This window comes from Primulina huaijiensis, chromosome 8 (assembly GCF_012295235.1).
Source record: "Primulina huaijiensis isolate GDHJ02 chromosome 8, ASM1229523v2, whole genome shotgun sequence".
NCBI classification, from domain to species: domain Eukaryota; kingdom Viridiplantae; phylum Streptophyta; class Magnoliopsida; order Lamiales; family Gesneriaceae; genus Primulina; species Primulina huaijiensis.
The window spans coordinates 22,764,881-22,784,435 of NC_133313.1; the positions used below are offsets into that span (position 1 = coordinate 22,764,881).

The following is a 19,555-nucleotide window of genomic DNA, read 5'->3' on the forward strand; positions in this document are numbered from 1 at the left end:
TTAGACGTCGGAATAAGGAAACAATCCTTTCAAAGCCAGTATGTTAATTTTAAAGTGAATAATAAAATTAATTGAGGAGACTTTCAAGCGAATACATAATCCCTTCCTAAATAATTCTCAGCTCTGAGCTCCGATTTATGGCAAGATATCAATGATTTTTCCTTCTTTTCGAATTATTAGTATGAAACAGTTATTAATTTCTGCTCGATCTGTTGATTTGAAGCTTTCACTGTGGCTTGCTTCTTCACCGGAGAATTTATTTAGCGTGCATGTACTCGAATTCAAAAACTTCTCGAAATGGACTTTTTATCTGCAATTTTCTTTCCTTTTTTTGCATTGTGGAATGGTTGTTAGATAATTTCCACAAATCTTCGAGGGCAATTTTGGGAAACGGCCAGAATGCTGACCGCGATGAAAAACCGTGAGCTATTCGCCGTCGCTTTTCGAATCCGGTGCAAACTCCGCTGGGTCAAGAAATGCACATGACTTCACTGCCGACGATTACAGACCGATAGGTTCTTCGCCACCGCCGTACAGTTCCGTATCCGCCGAAGTGATGAATTTTAACTCCGGTGAGCAGAAGCGCAAGAGAGGGCGCCCCCAGAAAGTACGGTGCCGATGGCGGCATCGTCCCCACACAGTCGCAGACGTTTTCCCCACTGACTGCGCTTCATCCCTTGAAGGTACAACATGATTCTCAACCGCTGCCCTTACCCAGCGCCAAGAAAGCCAGAGGCAGACCTCCTGGTTTAAGCAACAAGAAAACAGTGAGTTGCAGCTTTAGGTGTAAATATGAATTTGCCATGAAAGATTCTTGGCTTTCCATATATGCATCGGTGACATGGCTTGGATTCTGATTGGCTTCAAACAGCTGTCTTTCATTACTTCTCTATTGCTCCATTATTTATGTGTTTCTACTTTCTGGTTTTAGTCTATGCATGCTTCTTAATATAGGAAATAAACTGCAAAAAGGTCATAGGCAGTAATGGAAATGTATGACAGTACTTTTTTATGGATGGATGACTCTTGAGAGGCAAGGGAATGCTATTTTATTTTGTCCTGGATTAAAATAATATAAATTAGTCGTCTAGATGACGCACTCAAGTTCTGTTTAGTGGAACCCTGTTTATTATTACCAGCAGGCCACTGTTTCATTCCCACTTTCTTTTAAATTTTGTCATCGAACCGCAATGTCAACTGTGTCAAAATCACAAAATATTTCCACTTTCATTTATTAATTTTTCTTTACCATTGATTTATCATTTGATTGAATAACTATATGCTGAATTTTTTTCATATTTAACTAGAGTGTATATAGGTAGTATCTCTAGTATCATTTTGCACCTCAGTCACATTATCTTTCAGTTTTTTTTCTAAATGTTTTTTCCTTAAGCCATGGACCCTGTTTATCATTGTTCTGTCCAATGCTATGACAATCAAACTCTAACATAAAGTATGTGTTCAGGTTCGACTGGTGCATGTTATCAGCGTAAAGGCCGGAGAGGTTGATAATATAACTGTTTCTCATTTCTCTGAAGTCTTTACACGAGTTTTCCTCATTCAATCGTGTATTGTTTGTCCATTTATGTTCTGTCACTGCAAATATCAGTATGCATAGGATTATATTATGCTCGATTGACCCAATACATAGCCCTTTCTGATGTGTCATGAAAATATCAGTATGCACCCCCACCATTTTTGTGATAAATTTTTAGATCCCTTGTGTGTTATTCCCTCATCATCTCGACATTTTTGTGTGGTTTTGACATCACAGGATTGGACGTACAGTGCAGAGGATGAATCGTCTGCCATGTACTTGCCGTGTATAGTCTTTCACCTGATTTATATTCATGTGAGATTGTGCTGTACTATTTCTCCCATTCGTACCTTTCGCTAAACACAGGTCTTATGTTCAATTCAGTTAAGATTAGGGCTTATCCAGAGGGAGATCTTGACATTCATGTAGCTCTGGAGCTCTTACGTGTAAATGAACTAAGTGTTAGATGAGCATTTTTCATGTAATTTAATGTCTGCAACTAAATTTCAGGATGTATCTTACAAAATAATGGCATTTTCTCATAATGGTCCGAGGCTGTCTGTATCCTATCTTGCAATGGTGCCATTTCAAATTTGACATTGTGCCAAGCTGCAACATTTATGTTGAAACATTTCATGTTCGTAAATCTTGATTTTGATGTTAACAAAACTTGTTATTTTGTTTCTAATGTATTTACCTAAGTGCGCAGAAACTGGAACTGATCAGGATTCGAGCTGGTCAGTTATCGAGCCAAAACTGAAGCTTTCGAGACACAAACTGAAAGCGCCAACTGATAGTCCAAACTGAATTAGTTCAACTGATATATTAAAAAACCAGTTCAACTGATATATTAAAAAACCAGTTCAACTGATTGACCAGCTGATAGGCACTTCAGCAGAAGATCTTCAGAAGCCCGGCCAGCTGATGAAGAGCTCAACTGACCAGTTCAGCTGAAGCAGCGAACCAGTTCAGCTGTCGAGCCAACTGATTTCATCGAACCAGTTCAAGATCAGTTCAACTGACCAGTTCAGAACATCAGTTAGGAATCAATCAGTTTGCAGAACACGACAAACTTATTCAATGGAATCCAGCTGTGCGCATTAAGGAAAAGCTGTTGTCCAGTCAAAGGACAATAATGGACGTTGCATCAGAGTTTAAAGACAAAATGGTCCAGAATGGCTGTCGGAAAGTACAGACACATTTCGAGGAACAAATTCAAATTGCAATGAGTATATTTGATGAGTCTTGGTGTACGGTCTCAATGCCTCTATAAATACCAGACCAAGATCATCAATTTACCAGAATGAAAATATAAGAGTGTGGAAAAACAAGAGAGAAGAAGAAGGGCACGCATAATGCATATGTGCTTACAGAAGCAATCAATCCAGATTTGAGAGAATACTTCAAAGTGTTATTAGCTTAGTTTATGAGCAGTTTTTCTCTCAGTGTGTGAGTACACTTTCGTGTTGTATTCATCTATCAGTTCTCACAAACGCACACACAATCACTCACATATACATAGAGTTAAGCTTATTGAATAGTTGAGTGAGTCTTGCACAAAGACATTAAAGTTGTGTATGTAGTCTTTAACACATAGACGTTAAACAAGTGTTGGCTGGAAGGTGCTGCTTTCAGTGTAGGCTAGGAGTTCAGTTAGGCAGTAGGGTAAGTCCTAAGTTGAGTGGGTTTGTACTAGACATTGTATAAATCAAAGTCTTCCAGTGGATCCTACCCAGGGTAGTAGAAAGGGTGATGTAGAAGCATTTGAAGCCTCCGAACATCCATAAACATATCTTGTGTACTTAACTATTTAACTCTTGTTTTCAAACTGATTTGATCAGTTCGAGCAGTTATCAGTTCAATTCTCACCATAACTGAACTGATACATGCAAGAACTGATTTCCTTCATTTCAGTTAATCAGTTTACACTAGTTAAATTGCTTTCAAACTAGTCAGCTTTCTTAACGAAGGATTACTTCGAGTATTTTCCGCTTGGTTTAACACCAAACTCGATTTAATTCATCGGTGTTTACATTCTTAAAACACGAGCTATTGAAGCTCATGGAGAATATTGTGTTTGAAGCACCTTCGCAAGTACCAGAACCAATCCTTCATGTTACCATGTTCAATTCATGTTAATACATAGTATTACTATTGTCCTCTTATTTATTTGATGACAAAATCTGATCTCTTGATACATCACAATTCACCGACTGATGAGGTCTGCGATTTTGAATTTTTTTGAGTTGGTTCATTCATACTTAAATTCAGGTCTTTAAACTGAATCCTGAATTATGTAGTATTTTGATTCATAGGTCCACGTCCAAGTAGGATATCAAACTTGAGTATTTTCTTTTTCTACTCAAGAGACCAATTTAATAAATAATACTAGATACGAATTTCAATGGATCAACACAAATCTCATCATATGAGTTATTGCACTGAAGGAATTATTCCCTATTTCTTGTTAGCAATTCTTTACCAATTCTGCAGGGGGGCAGTTTGATATCTTGTCACTCTCTGGTTCATATCTTCTATCGGAAGTTGCAGGTCAGAAAAGCAGGACTGATGGACTAAGTATAACATTATCTGGACCCAACAGAAGAGTTTTGGGTGGTCGTGTGGCTGGTTTACCGATTGCAGCAACCACTGTGCAGGTTAGTTTGCTTGCTCAATATGGAATTGCTCATTGGTTTGATGTGTGAATCATATAATATACATGCTCTGTAGTCAGTGGCTCTGATACAAGCACTCACCTACCCAGTGCAATCGGTGCTTGATTTTTCTGTTGGCATGATAGCACGCTAAATGCTTTGATGCGAGGCAGTTTACTGCCAACTATAATGCCTCTACGCTGAGTATGATAAACCAAAATTTTCTCTCTTTAGTTTCGGCAGGCTATAAGCTCATGCACATTTTGGATTATTTGAAATATCGTTCTTTTTTTGGTTTGTTGTGTGAATCATATAATATACATGCTCTGTACTCAGTGGCGCTAATAAAAGTACTCACCCACCCATTGCAATTGGTGCTTGATTTTTCTGTTGGCATGATAGCACACTAAATGCTTTGATGTGAGGCAGTAAACTGCCTCTACGCTGAGTGTCATATACCAAAATTTTCTATCTTTCGTTTCGTCAGGCTATACTTTAGATATGTGCATCATATTCACGTGTTTGCGTGTCTTTCAAATGCGCAAGAGGCACATACACATTCTGGATTAGAGGTATTGTTCTTTTGTGGGGGGTGTGTCCGGGGGGTGGGTGGTTTGCTAGCCTGGGCTGGGCTTCTTGCAGGTGATAGTTGGAAGTTTTGTATCATATGGCCGCAAGGAACTCAAATGGAGTTGTTTTGCTCCACCAAAAGTTAACCTAGGTGGTATAATTGGTTACTGCACCTCATCGTCACATGGGACTCCGAATCATCTTATGGGCCTGCAAATTCACTTAATCTCAGCTCAGGAGGGGCCTACAATAATAATAACCTCCAAAGCATGCCATGGAGATGACCTTTCTCCTATTTTCCCATTAATCGTATGGACTTGTGGTAGGACCGGACTACATTCTGTAATTTAAGTACTTTGATTAAAAGGAGTGTTATTATTATCAGATGCACTAATTTCTTGATTGAGATTCTTGGAGTAAATATAGCTGTTACATTGCGTGTCGACAGTTCATTTCCTCATTTTCGGGTAATTGAAAAATTTTGGAGCTATGGAAAGTAGGCAGGTTTAGAGTAACACCAATGTATGAACAGGTGAGTACACAGAACAATGTCTGTATGCTACGGCTTGGCTTTCTTAAACAGAAAACGCAAAGAAAATATTCCAAGAGCAAATGTCTGCCAAAACCAAGCTCTAGCATTCTCAGAATCAACCTTCTTTGCAAGTCTCCATGCATAAACAGCCTCGCCTAAATGTGCTGCTGCGGATAAAAGGAGAACGACCCTGAGAGCCCCAATAGACGGTAGAAAGAAAAGGCAGAACGTTCTAAGTAGCGAAAATGGGTAACAATCAGGCATGTATGCAGCACAAAATAGCACAGTCATTCCAATAACAACAAACAGCCATTCATATATTGTTGGTCCATCCAACGTTCTCCTTTTTCGTTCTTTCCAGTATGTGATTGTTGCAGCCATGCCTTCTTCGGGACTGACCATTGGGATGTAACCAAGTTCCTCTTTTGCTTTCAAAAACGAGAAGTAATGTGTTACCCCAACCTGATCAGATTAAAGAAAATATCATGGTATGGTTAATGTGGTCTTTTGTATACGATTATTTCTTTGTAAATAAATTGTTTTAGAAACAAAGCTTTTCAAGCAGAGAAGTAAATGCTTATGTCATGATTTAAATGAAAATGGCAAGTGGAAGAGGCAAACATGCTTGATCCAAAATTATATTACACGTCAAATGAGTAAGGTTCTTCGAATTATAACCTGTGTTATTTTAACAAGTGAATGGTATTCTTGACGTCAATCATGGTTCTAAAATTCGCTAAACGCTAGTCGGGCGTCACACTAGTGCCTAGAGCCTAGGCCGCCTAGGTGGAGATTAGGTGTCGTTAGGCGGATTCCACGATATCAAGAGACTTGTAATGGTTCTTAGATTAAATTTCAGTCCAAAATTTGTTAAAATCCAATTCACACTTGGTTCATTCCTCCTGCTTCTTTTGCTTAAAGAGGATCAGAATAATAGGTAATGCAAAAGAAATCAAAATAAAAGAAAAAATTACTTTTAGGGTTTGGTTCGATTTTCTTATGTGTTCAGAAGTAAACATACAAAGAAGATGAGAGTGGCGTGTCAGGACAAGTGCAAGCCAACAAATCCTAGTTTTAATTGGGCTTTCAATCCCAAAAAAAATAAAAACACGAGTCTATAATTCTTTCTTTATGCATGTTCTAGTTTAATTCGGCTTTCAAAAATTAAAATTCAAAAAAAAAATTTGCCAAAAATACTTTAAACACCTAGGCTTGCTTGGAACCGCCTAGGCCTGCCTAAGAGCCCTTGCCGCATAGGCTGGCCTCCTAGAACCTTTTCCATGCGGTCAAGCGGCGCCTAGCGCCTAGGCGGCCGCCTAGCCTGAGTTTTAGAACACTGAAGTCAATTGTTTATATCACAAATAGCTATCTTTCCACAACGAGCTATCATCAACTTATCCTATATTTTCCAACGAAGATGCCAAGCTGATGGTTCGAATCAGAAAAAGAACAAAATCAAGGAAGAGTGGACCTCACCTTGTATACTTCAGCAGGAAGAATAAAGGGGTGCGGAAGCCATTTCTGACCAAGCCATGGATACAAAAGTGTGTAAAAAGCCCAAAATATATTTCCTAGCACAAGAGCATGCGGGACAGCCAAAGACAACTTGGGCAACTCATAGTCCAGACTTTTGAGCAGAGGTTGAATGAATTCAAAACTGTTGACTGGACGTCCTATGAAACGTGAAAAAAAGAAGAAGAAATAAACACTGAATGCAGAGAACCCATTTTTTTCTGAAAGCTCTCGAGTACTATTAAGTAAGGGGAAATATGGACATCAATAAGGCCAAGGTTAAGCCAGTTCCATGTCAGAAGACATGTCCCAGACCGTGAAGTTGTCACAAAGATGGTCCAATTAAAATGTAATGGATTCTTTTAACACTGTAAATCATCATTTTACCATCTGATATGAAGTAAGGTTGTCCAGCGGCAATTGGACGTCCTTCTCTCCCAGGAATGTCATCAAGAAGGCCCATGCTAGCTAAGAGCAGAGCCAATACAAGGTTATCGATGTAGACCCAGTCTGTTTTCACATTTGTCGTGCCAATTTTGAAAGGTAGAAGACCTAACTTGGCAAGAGCCATAATCCTTGGAAAGTGCCTTTCCTCACCCGGTCCGTATATAGCAGCAGGACGTATTGCACATGTGTAGAATTTCCCCTTCTTTTTTCTGAATGGTAGTAAACAACAAAGAATTTGCAAAATTATACATAAAGAAATCCGTAAAACTTCGCAGATATTCATCTTCAAGACAAAATATATTAAACTGACTCACTTAAAGGGTCTGCCATTGTTCTTCAGGACCAACTGTTCAGCTATAGATTTGCTACGACCATACGGATCTATATGGTCATCAATGGGGAAATAAGGTAAAGTTTCATTTCCGTTAACAATTTCTTTGCCACCAAATACAACATTGTATGTGCTCACATACACAAGTCTATTGATCCCAAGCTCAAGGCAAGCATCCAGTATGTGGCAAGTACCGTTTATATTTATCTCATCGACACGGCCAAACTGGAGCATCTCTTTACCAGACATGCCGTAGGATGCAAGATGGAAAACACAGTTAGCCCCATGCAAAGCCTTTTCAACATCTTGTTTCCGAGAAACATCCCCTACATAATAATACATAACTGTGTTACATCTAATGATAGCACTCATGGAAACTAATGGTTGAAACACGAGTATCTGTCTGATAACTTTCGAATTATCATTAAATAATTAATTAAGACATAAAAAGGAGAGTTTCATTTTACATACAATCAATAGAAATGAGAGACAAAGATAACAATTGCAATAACCTATATTTAAAATCGAACATTAGAAAAATCAAACCAGGAAGACATTTGTTATAAGGCAAAGCAAACAATCCCCCAAATTATAAAAAAGAATCAAAATTTCAACCTTTAGGTTTGCCCTAGTTAGATTAAATTTTTACCCTGAATACAATGAACGCCCCGATGGAGCAGATCGTTTGACCAAGGAGACTCTGGCCGAAGATCAAAGGCCCGAACACGACGGGCCCCTCTTCTGACGAGCTCAAAGCATAGGGCAGCACCAACGAAGCTCAGTCCGCCGGTGACTACGAAGGTTCTGTTCTCTATCCCCTCGTTCTCGCTCAGATGCATCTTTCAACACCAGTACACAATACAACCTTTACGACTTTGGTGGACGGATTTTCAAAGAGAGAGAGCTTTGCAAATCTGAATACAATGAAAATGAAATTAACATTCAGATTTCTAAAATGAGAAAATACGGCGTTTCAAAATAAAAATTTAGGTTATTGCATTTCTATATCATATATTATATTGGGTTTTTGACCTCGGAGAAGGGATTGTCATGTCTTTAGGTTTTAGGCTCAAGAGGTAGACACGGGTGTATGGATGTAAACGATCCAAACCAAATCAAACAATATCAGGTTTGAGCTTGGCTCGTTTAAGATTGTTTGAGGCTCGAGTTCGGTTCGAGCTTTTATTATCAGGCTCGAGCTCGGTTTGTCTTGAAATTACTAAGCTCGGAAAAAGCTCGAGCTCGGCTCGTTAAAAGCTCGTTTAGCATGTTAATCAAGTCGGGCTCGAGCTTGATTCATTAATACCTCGTTTAGTATGTTTAACAAGCCTGGCTCGAGCTCGAGCTCGGCTCGTTTTCGAGCTCGTAAAGCATAGAATTGAGCTCGAGTTTGAGTTTAATTCGAGGTTGTTAAAAATTAAATATATCAATAAACTAATTCTAAATCAGACATAAAAATATAAATTCATTAATAAATAACCAAAACGACACAAATAAGATCTAAAAAAACATAAATCAGTATATTATTCAACATTCCAAAATCATACATCTAGAATATTCATTATACACTGATATACCATATAAATAACAATGAAATAATTTCACCCCTTTAATACTTCAACTAAGTCTGGTGAGAAAGTAGAGAGGACGTTAAAGAATCCATTAAAATCAGGAATTACAAAATCATCTCCACTAACAACTAGTCAACTACCCTGCAAAGTCCACAATAACAATTTTTTTTAATAAAAATGAGTTATCAATTTAATCAAGAAGAAAACAATATATTTAAATTTTTTTAAAAAAATAAACTTTACCAATTTAACGACAAAAAACTTTATAAGAGATCTTCATAGTTGATTCCAAGTATTTTAAGTCAAACGAATCTCTTTAAGCTCCAAATTTCCCTTTTACATACAAATACAAAAATTCAATATGTTAGACATAAATAACCAAATATGATTAAACACAATAAATTAGATATATAACACATAATTAATACATAATTAAATTAGATATCAATTTACTTACCTTTTCTTTTCTCTTGATTTGGTAACGAGCATGTAACCAATCTTCTGTGCAAAGCAACATTTGAGCTGTCTATACTCCCAAATTGGCGCGATATGTATAAATAACTCTACCACCTGCACTGAAAGCTGATTCAGAAGCCACAGAAGTTATTGGAATTGATAGTACATCACACGCCATCTTTGACAAAATTATAAACTTTAAGTTGTTCATCTTCCACCACGACAATGCACCAAATACTTGATCATCTTCACAAAAAAGAACTCCTTCCTCAAAGTACACTTTAAGCTCAGACTTCACTTGCTCTACACTATCAACATTCTTAATGTAGTTGGCAAATTGTGCCCTTACTTTACCTTTTGTTTTTCCACTAACAATACTACTGGTACAATTAGAGCTTTCTTTTTTACTCTAACTTTGAACATCTTTTTCACCAATATTTTTTCGTGAGCCTCAACATATTCATTATACAAGTTACGCAAGGTCTCACGAACTGTAACGATATGCTCAACTGCATCAACTTTAGAATATATCTCTGGAAAGCACCATTCAATCAAATTTATCTTATTCCTTGGATCTAATACTGCCGCTATAGAAATTAACAAGTTACAATCACCCCAATATTTATCAAATTTATCCTTCATCTTCTTAATATCCTCACCCACATTTGTATTCTTCAATAACTTTTTTATGTTATAGAGTTCAGGAAGAAACAAATTCGAAGTCGGATATTCGGAACCTGAAACAAGGTAAGTAATATATTAGATTGTCAAATAAACAATATAGGAAGAACCCCTATATCCAGAAACTCAAACAAAACATTCATATTGTTTTGTTACAGGAATATAATGGTAGGACCTTGAGAATTAATTTCTCGGACAAGCCAAAACCAAAAGAACTCCTATATCCAGAAACTGAACACAAACGTTTCTCCTAAACTCTAGGTTTTCATGCGCTGATTCTCATGGAAAGATCATTTACAAATCACACGTGATATATGACCAAAAGCAAGCACTTCATGTAGCATGTTAGCCCCATTGTGTTCCACACAAAAGCATTTGCCAATACGATCAAGTTCTATAGCATGACACTGGACACATATTTGTGTCTCTCGTTTTGACAGGAACCAAAATGCACGATGCAATATAGTAAGGAACAAGTTTAAAGTTGGATATTCATTCATTACCTGAAATGATGTGGGTGACTTCATTAAATCTTCAAGAAATGAACAAACTACAAGAACCTTCTCCCAATCCCATCACTTGGCAAAGATTTATAAGTAGGATCCCGTTGTTGATATCTTGGAAATACATCTTTGAACTCCAAAGCAGTAGAAAACATGAAATATGTCGCATTCCACTCAGTGCAACAATCCATTATAAGTTTCTTTGAAGATAATTGCAACTGTTTTACGATTTCACTGAACATTTTTATACGGTGCTCTGATGCAGATATGTGTTTAACAGTGTCGCACACATTGGAAATTATATTTTGGATCTCTGAAAGACCATCTTGTACCAAAATATTCAAGATATGAGCACAACATCTCACATGGAACAATTTCCCGCTAAGAGGAAGGCTGTTTTTGTAAGAAAGATTCTCCTTTAACAATCGAATAGCTACATCATTGTATGCAGCATTATCAACTGTGACTGTCAACACATTGTTTTCAATTCCCCATTCCACCAAACACTTATTCAATACATCACAAACAACAATACCTGTACGGGGTGGTGGGACTTCACAAAAATTCAAATTTCGTTTTTGCAAATTCCAACTAGAGTCCACGTAATGACAAATGACAACCATATATGAAACGTTTTGATCAGACATCCATAAATCAGTAGTCACGCTGACCCTATTCACTTGCTTTAGTTCTGCCACTAATTTTCTCTTCTCTATTTCATAAGAAGTAATACAATCTTTCCTTGTGGTGGCATGGCTGAATTTTTCATAATGTGGTGTAACATTCTTCATCAATAAATTGAACAATTCATACTCTGCAAAGATGAATGGTAGTTCATGAACAACAATCATGTGAGAGAGAATCTCTCTGATCTTTGCTTGATCATATTTGAAGTTATGCATTGTACTAACTGTTTCTGACTCTGAAATGGTTGAGATCACACTTAAATTTTTTTTTTCCCACTCTCATTCACCTTCTTCCTTATGCAGCCTTTGCTATGCCTAATCAAATGTGATGTAACACCCGAATTTTTATTATATGCCAACCGATGTTTACAATGAATACATTCAGCCTTCGTCAACCCATCTGCAAGAGTAATTACTTTAAAATCCATCCATACCTTAGATGTGCGTTTCCTTTTCTTCGGACCATATGGATTAGTATCATCATCTTCAATATTATCAAGTTCAACAACATTCTTTCTTTGAGAAGCTTCATTGTCATCATTTGTACTTTGTTGAACTCCCCCCATAACTGGAGTTGTGCTCGATTCTTGAGCAGATAATGTGTTTGGAGTTGACATGTTTGGATTAGATGAACACCAGTAACTGCATCAATTAGTACAAAAACAATACTTTGTCAAAATTTTCAAAAAGTGTTTGCAAGTATAAAAAATATTTCCAAAATCATTGAGGGGATAAGCACTAATATAACCAAGAGGTTGATGATAAAAATTGTGAAAAATTTACCGAGTTGGGGAGGCGGCGTTGAGAAGATTTTTTCGTTCTTCACAGGAGAGGCCGAGCTGAGGAGGGCGGCGTAAGAGATTAAGTCTGAAGAATATGTGCTTTGATTAGGTTTGAGTTAATAGGTACGGTAAAATAAGCGGCATGGCAATTTATTTTTTTTTTAAAAAAAACATTTAAATTTATTAGGAAATTAACCCCTCTAGGGTTGGATGTGCTGGCCTTATAATGTCTTACTCCTCAGAGATTAAGTCTGAGGAGCAACGTGTCAGCCACTCAATTTAAAACTTTTAAATTATTTGTGTTGACACGTGTAGAAGATAAATAACAATACAATTAAAAAATGTATATTCGGAATTGTGTGTTAATATTCATAAATTTTTATATAAATAGTGTAATTAAATAAGATAATAAAGGTGATAACACATATATAGATAATATAAAAACCTATAAATAAAAATAATAATGTGTTTCCCAAATTTTAAAAAATATATGTTACATGTAAATCATTTTTTATATGAGTATAATTATAAATAGTGAGTAACGTGTTATTAAAAGTCAAATATTAATAGAAGCTAAATAACAAGACAAATAAATATTATTTTAACAATATTTATTATTTGACATTATTTCATTTATATATTATGTTATATAAGGGTATTTTTAAGATACTATAAAATACACAATTATAATTTGGTGAAATTCAAATAAGATCTTAAAAAATAAATTGGGATTCCTACAGGCTACATGCTTCATGATACAATTTTGTGTTTTTTTGTTGTACGATAAAATTTTATGAGCGTGGAACAAATTTGAGCTTAAAAAGTTATTTTTATCACATTTGAAGTTGTCAATGTGAAGCTTTAAAATAATCTCTCTTTTTCTATGGATTCAACCGTACTAACCATTACACTCTTTATATTTTGAAAGTAGGGATTTAAATATAGTAGATCGATGACAACACATCATTATGAAATAAATTCGACATAATTAACTTAAATTATTGATTAATGTCAAATGACATATCAATTTAGCATGTGAAATTTTTAATTAACATTCATAGACTAATAGTAAATGATCCAAACAAAGTCAATTTAATATAATATTTTAGTATAATAATTTATAAAGTTACTCAACTTGTATATGACTTGGTTATGAAAATTTTTAGGAAAAAAGAATAAGTTGGTGTATTTCTGTTAATTTATATTATGTATTGTATTTTACAGAATATTTTAGTATAATGATATACAAGTAAGATTAAAAATGTAATTGTGACTAAGTGGTGTGAATTTATCATTTTGTCAAACATGTCTTGTGTTCAATCCCTTCCATTGACATTAGTACTAATATTTTTATTTGTCAACTCAACAAATTAGTCAAGCTCAAGCTTACGAGCCACCTAAACGAGCCGAGCTCGAGCTTGAGATTACGAGCCACCTAAACGATCAGAGCTCGAGCTCGCGAGCCTATTATCGAACAAGTTTGTGAGCTCACGAGTCGAATATCCTTAGGATTGAGTTTGGTTTGATTAAATTTTCGAGCTCAAAATCGAGTATGAGCTTGGCTTGATCGATGTGGGGTAGACATCCTACTGCATAGTGTAGTTGAGTACAGTGACCATGTCACAGTTGTGATCAGACAGGGCATTATGCTAGAGCTTGTCCGAGCCGTGCACAAGGGCATATGCAGCCATAACAGTTGACTTATGCCAAATGTAGTTTTCCAGGTTGCTCATCTCTGCGATTTTTTGCTCATGCACCATCATACTAGCAGTCTAGTTACACACAGCTCAGGGTTAATGTGTCACGGTCTTTTCAAAGTCCCCATCAAGCCAGAGTGTATGATTTGACTGATGATTAGGCTAGGGAGGCTCCAGGCAGTGTGATCGCATGTACTGTCTTATTTACGGTCATACTGCACGAGTTTTATTTGATATTGGAGCATCTCATTCATTAATTGCATCCGATTATGTTGATGAATATGAACTTCGGACTACACGATTTCATGAAATTGTATCGATTTTTATGCCAGCTGGTCGATTTATTCCATTTGCGAAAATTGTGTTAGATTGTGTGTCGCATTTCAATGATAGCATTATGATCACGGATTTTATTGTATTACCGATTAATGATTTTGATTGTATCATTGGTATGGACACATTATCCAGTTATCAAGCCATTGTAGATTGTTTTCATGGTTTAATATGATTTAGGCCATACTATGGTAGCAAATGAAATTTTTATGGTCGAGGATCACAAACTAAGATATCGTTAGTCTCAACGATAAAATTTTTTAGATTATTATGCTTAAGAAATGGGGGATATATAGTTTATGTTGTGGATGGTACAAAGAAAGAACTGAAATTGTCTGATATCCCAGTAACAAATGAAACGTCTACTTGTTTTAAAATGCGGAAATATGTATACATATTTTTTATAAAGCTCTCATTTTGAAAATAACATTTAAATAAATTACATGCATGCAATCCTACTTAAAAACATCATCTAAAAAGTTTCATAAGCAATTACCAATAAAATGTAGCGGAGTAAAAATCTGAGAAAAATTCTAACATCAACGGTAAAGTAAACTAGCGTAAAAATACTCGTATCCTCTCAAAACATGAAATCATATAAGTGCGGAAAAATCATAGGCTCTCGGGTCGTGTCGCCCACCAAGACTGCCTACTCAGAGTTCAACACCTCCTGTCTCCTGCTCAAAATGCTCACTGCATCACACACGCCTAATGAGTCTAAAGACTTAACACGCCTGTACCAGGAATAACAAGTACATATACAGGCACACAACAGTGAAAAATAACATAATGAACATACATTTCATGTCAGCAATAAAATCGTATACATAAATGTGTCCTGTCAAAACTTGGTAAAATCATAGCATGTACAATCATATCAGCATATACGTGTTAATTTTCTTAATTTGAATTCCGTTCATTATCTGTGACTTTCGTATCATCATGTCATTATGTCAGTCGATGGATCCATCTACGTGTAACCGTGGTACCCGGCGACGATGATCATCAGAGACGGAATTACCCACCCACTGAGTCCGGGCCTTACATGTCATCGTGTTAGTCACAACTAAATCACTTCTTTCAAAACGTGTCATCATGTTCATCACTTAAATAAAAGCATGCATATACGTAATTTTTCCTTTAAACCAATCATGCATCATAATTATCATAATAGTGTAAAAATCATAAAATTGATGTATAAACATTTAAAATATTATAAATTTGTGCTCGGGGGCACTGCCATGACCAAAATCTCACCCCGGGTGCAAAATGACCATTTTGCCCCTGGAAACACAAAAATTATCGTTTCAACCCTGTACCTCTAAAATTGACCCGAAACTTACCAAACTCCTTAAAATATCCCAAAACATTTTTAAAAGTATTCCTAGACGTAAACTCGAGCCAAATTCCCATCTTACCCGATTCGTTTCAAAACATGGATTAGGGTCCCGGTTTTAACCCGAATCGGCTCGAAACTCAATCAAACTTCTCCCAACTTTTTACCATATCTAAAAAAAATACTAAAAGGTCCCTAATACTATAATACCGCCCCAAAAAACCTTCGGTTGAAACATCCAAAAGGGACAATACTCTCGACCAACCCCTATTCTTCATTCCCCTTACAACACATGGCCTCCAACTCATAACCTTTCGGTCCCCTCTAATCCCACCACCTGTCCAACCTTTAAATCTCATTCTTAAAGCCGTAAGGATCTCCTAAACTAAGCTTAACCAACGCGAGAAGCTTCTGTACGAATCATACGAAAAGAAAAACCCGAGCAATCTATCGCACCTCCTCTCCCTATCGAGCTACATCTCCAAGATCCGAACTTCTCCCTCGTCCAAGTGCCTATGGTACACTCCTAGTATCCTACCAGACATAACAAAGGTTGAGACATGGCTGTGTTCGAGCCCATGCACAGCCGCAGCCCTTGCCCGAAAGCCTTCGAACCAACCCCAAACCCCAAACTCTCGATCTATCCTCCTACAGCAAAGCCGAACCATTTTCCTTCCAAGACTTCATCACGACACCTCCATCTTAATCAAGAGAGTCCCAAGCCGTAGCCCCTTGCACTTTACACAGAAAAAAAACATGAGTGACATTTAAAAGTGTGCATGGTAAGAACAACACCTATAAATCCTTCATGATAACGATCGGATCGAGAATTCTATGCAACCAAACACACTAATCAGCAAATATTTAACATGTATGATGCAGAATAAAAGCTACATGCGTGCCTTAAGAGTTTGAAGGTGAAGCACGAAAAGGGTGAGGCTTCCTTCGCAAGAACAAGAGGCCACCGAAGTTTTTCTTGAAGAATGGCACTGAATCCGAGAGAAAAAGCAGCTGGGGGAGGAGGGTGTCAACTGTTATGAATTTAGGTTTAGGTTAAAATTGTGTTTAGCAGCTTAATTATATAATGAACAATTAGTTAATGGGCCCTAAAATGTTTAGTTAAAAGCTAGGAAGAATTTTAGGCCCAAAAAACTTAAAAGTGGGCCCAATAAATCCAAACACACTCCCGTAAAATATTTCGTGTTGAAAAAGTTTTGAAAATATTAGCCGAACCATTAAAAAATCTCCCGATTCGATAAAATTTGCGTACCGATAAAAAATAAAGTCATGCGGTAAAAATACCCAATAAAACCTCATTTATGAAAAATACACTTAAAAACACTTTAAATAAATTTATAAAAATAAATCGTGTAATAAAATAATTTTCCTGAAAATTCTCCGGTCTCCGATCCTCATTCGAACGTGAAATGCACCTAGAAACCCTAATGCGTGAACTTTTAAAATTTCATGAATTAAATCCTATCATCCATGAATTATGCATAAAATGTATAAAAAAAATTAACCACCTAATTTAAAATAAAATTCTAGTTTGCATGCACTTAGGTTACGCGAATTAAATTCCTGGACCTTACAGCAAAATAATTCCTTGACGTCTTTTATGAGAAGATACCAGGCTTTACACTGCAAAGAGAAATCAATTTCAGCATTGAATTGATGTCGGGTATTGCACCGATATCTAGAGCGTCATACAAAATGGCTCCTGCAGAACTGAAAGAATGGAAAAAGCAGTTACATGACTTACTCGAAAAGGGTTATATATGCCCTAGTAGGTCACTCTGGCGAACACCTGTACTGTTCGTAAAAAAGAAAGATTGTTCAATGAGAATGTGCATTGATTATAGACAGCTCAATCAAGTCATTGTTAAAAATAAATACTATATGTCTAGAATTGATGACTTGTTTGATCAACTTCAAGGAAATTCTGTTTATTCGAAGATTGATCTTCGATTAGGATATCATCAATTTCGAGTTAGAGAAGAAGACGTTCCTAACATAGCTTTCAGAACTAGTTATGGGCATTATGAATTTCTAGTAATTCCGTTTGGTTTAACAGACGTACCATCAATGTTTATGGATACGATGAATAGATTGTTCAAAAATTTTCTGGATAAGTTTGTTATTTCTTTATTGATGATATATTAGTGTATTCGAGATCAAAGAGGAACATAAGGAGCATTTACGATTGGTTCTAACCTAGGCTTATTACACAATTATTTATATCAAAACTTGAGTTGCAAAACCCTAACCTACATCACACATAACACACGCACACACCTAGAAAACACTAGGACTCTCCTTTCCCAAGCACACGACCATACATCACACATCAGCACCTTCACGTGAGTTTTTCCAAGGAAATTTCAGCAAGCTTCCTCTCCCGTCTCTCAGCCAACGTCCATCGTATCAAGGATTGTTTTTTGTGCGTGAAACACGGAAAGACACGCCTTAGTCTTTCTTCACTAATCGTTCATACCATATTATGTGTTTTTATACATGTTTTCATGAAAAATATGATACCCTTATTGTATTTTCGTTTTTTATGGCTTGTATATGATGAACTTGATTTTTTATGCTTTCAAATTCATGTTTATGTTGCACAAAGGGGCTGCCATGATATGGGTATGAAGGTGGACGTTTTCAGTAGGTTTAGGGACTCCTAAATGCATGTTTAAGGGCTGTAAAGTAAGGAGGGAATGGCTGCACGAATCCATATGAGCAAGGGTTTGCATTTTTGTTGGAAAAAAAGGAAGGGGCTGCACGTGGTGCTTTCCAGGTGAAGGGATGGGCCCATGAGGGTCCTAGCCACGAACCATCTTGTGCGTGTGCAACTTAGGAAAAACGCACGTCCTCGTGCATGGGCAGTAGAAGAGAGGTCCAGTAGGTTGTTTAGGGCTTTGTCATGGTCCTAGGAAGGTTGCATAGGGTTTGGTTGTGTCGGCCAAGAGCTAGGAACGAAGGGGCATAGGGTTTGGTTAAGCTAGGGTTTCGTGTGTATAGGGCTGAAAAGTTCGGTAGACCTCTACGCTTGATCAAGGGTTTTAATTGGTTTGATTTGGGTCGTATAGGGTATGGTTAGGTGATAGGATCGGTTGGGGATGTGATGAAGTGTTTAGAAAGGGGGTTGAATAAACACTTGAAAAATTGTCTCTTTTTTTGACTGATGAGTCAGTTTAGTGATAAACTGATCTCGAGAATCTTGTTTTGTCGATGTCAATCAGTTAACTGGTGAAAGTGCGGAAATAAACTGAATGAAAGATAGAATATGACTGAAATAAATAGACACAAGATTTATGAATGTTCGTAGATTTCAAACACTCCTACGTCACCCCTTCTATCTGAAAGATAGGATATTCACTAAAAGACTTTGATCAAATACAAACTCTTGTATATACCCACTTCAGTTTTGGACTTAACAATGCTAAACTGAAACTCTTAGTATCTTCACAAATTTATCAGTAACTAACTGATATTCTTTTTTTTTAGCACAACTGATCTCACAAGATCAAATATAACAAATATGTGTGCTAATGCTTCTGCTCAAAAGATAGCCTGAAAGCTAAATAACAAGTTTTGTTAACATCAAAATCAAGATTGCAAAATTGAAAAGTTTCAACAATATTCTCTTTTTTGATGATCACAAAACTTGAGCAGTTAAACACAATATATTCAATTCAAGAGTTATTACATTCAAACATCGTTAAAATCTCCCCCTCAAGAGCTGAATTAAAGAAGTTTTGAAAACTATTTAGAGATAGAGGATAAGAAAAAAAAAAAAAAAAANCCATTCAGTCACAACGAAACACAACTGAATAAACATGATGTTTATTAAAATTAATTTCCTTGTATTTACATCTGAGAACATAAAGGAAAACTTGCTACAACAATAGCATATTTTAAACAACATCA

General features: G+C 36.4%; 1 protein-coding gene and 2 pseudogenes across 1 annotated transcript; 1 reads left to right on the forward strand and 2 right to left on the reverse strand.

The window, feature by feature from the left end:
- The first annotated feature begins 418 nt into the window (after positions 1 to 418).
- Positions 419 to 5,446, forward strand: LOC140982182 (AT-hook motif nuclear-localized protein 10-like; annotated as a pseudogene).
- On the reverse strand, positions 5,321 to 8,592 carry LOC140982785 (uncharacterized). Its single transcript, XM_073449483.1, has 5 exons — positions 8,233 to 8,592; positions 7,567 to 7,909; positions 7,193 to 7,461; positions 6,770 to 6,966; positions 5,321 to 5,755 (listed from the first exon to the last, which is right to left on the reverse strand). Exons 1-5 carry the CDS (start codon positions 8,420 to 8,422, stop codon positions 5,321 to 5,323), a joined length of 1,434 nt encoding a protein of 477 aa, XP_073305584.1. The 5' UTR covers positions 8,423 to 8,592.
- Positions 8,593 to 9,451: 859 nt separating this feature from the next.
- LOC140982183 (zinc finger BED domain-containing protein RICESLEEPER 2-like) lies at positions 9,452 to 12,221 on the reverse strand (annotated as a pseudogene).
- Between the last annotated feature and the right edge of the window lie 7,334 nt (positions 12,222 to 19,555).

Excerpts from the sequence above, each read along its gene's own strand:
- LOC140982785 (XM_073449483.1), bottom strand. The coding sequence starts at position 8,422 with ATGCATCTGAGCGAGAACGAGGGGATAGAGAACAGAACCTTCGTAGTC. Across the intron at positions 6,967-7,192 it reads ACCTTACTTCATATCAGATG|GACGTCCAGTCAACAGTTTT; the intron begins GTAAAATGATGA and ends CACGTTTCATAG. Across the intron at positions 5,756-6,769 it reads TTCCTGCTGAAGTATACAAG|GTTGGGGTAACACATTACTT; the intron begins GTGAGGTCCACT and ends TAATCTGATCAG.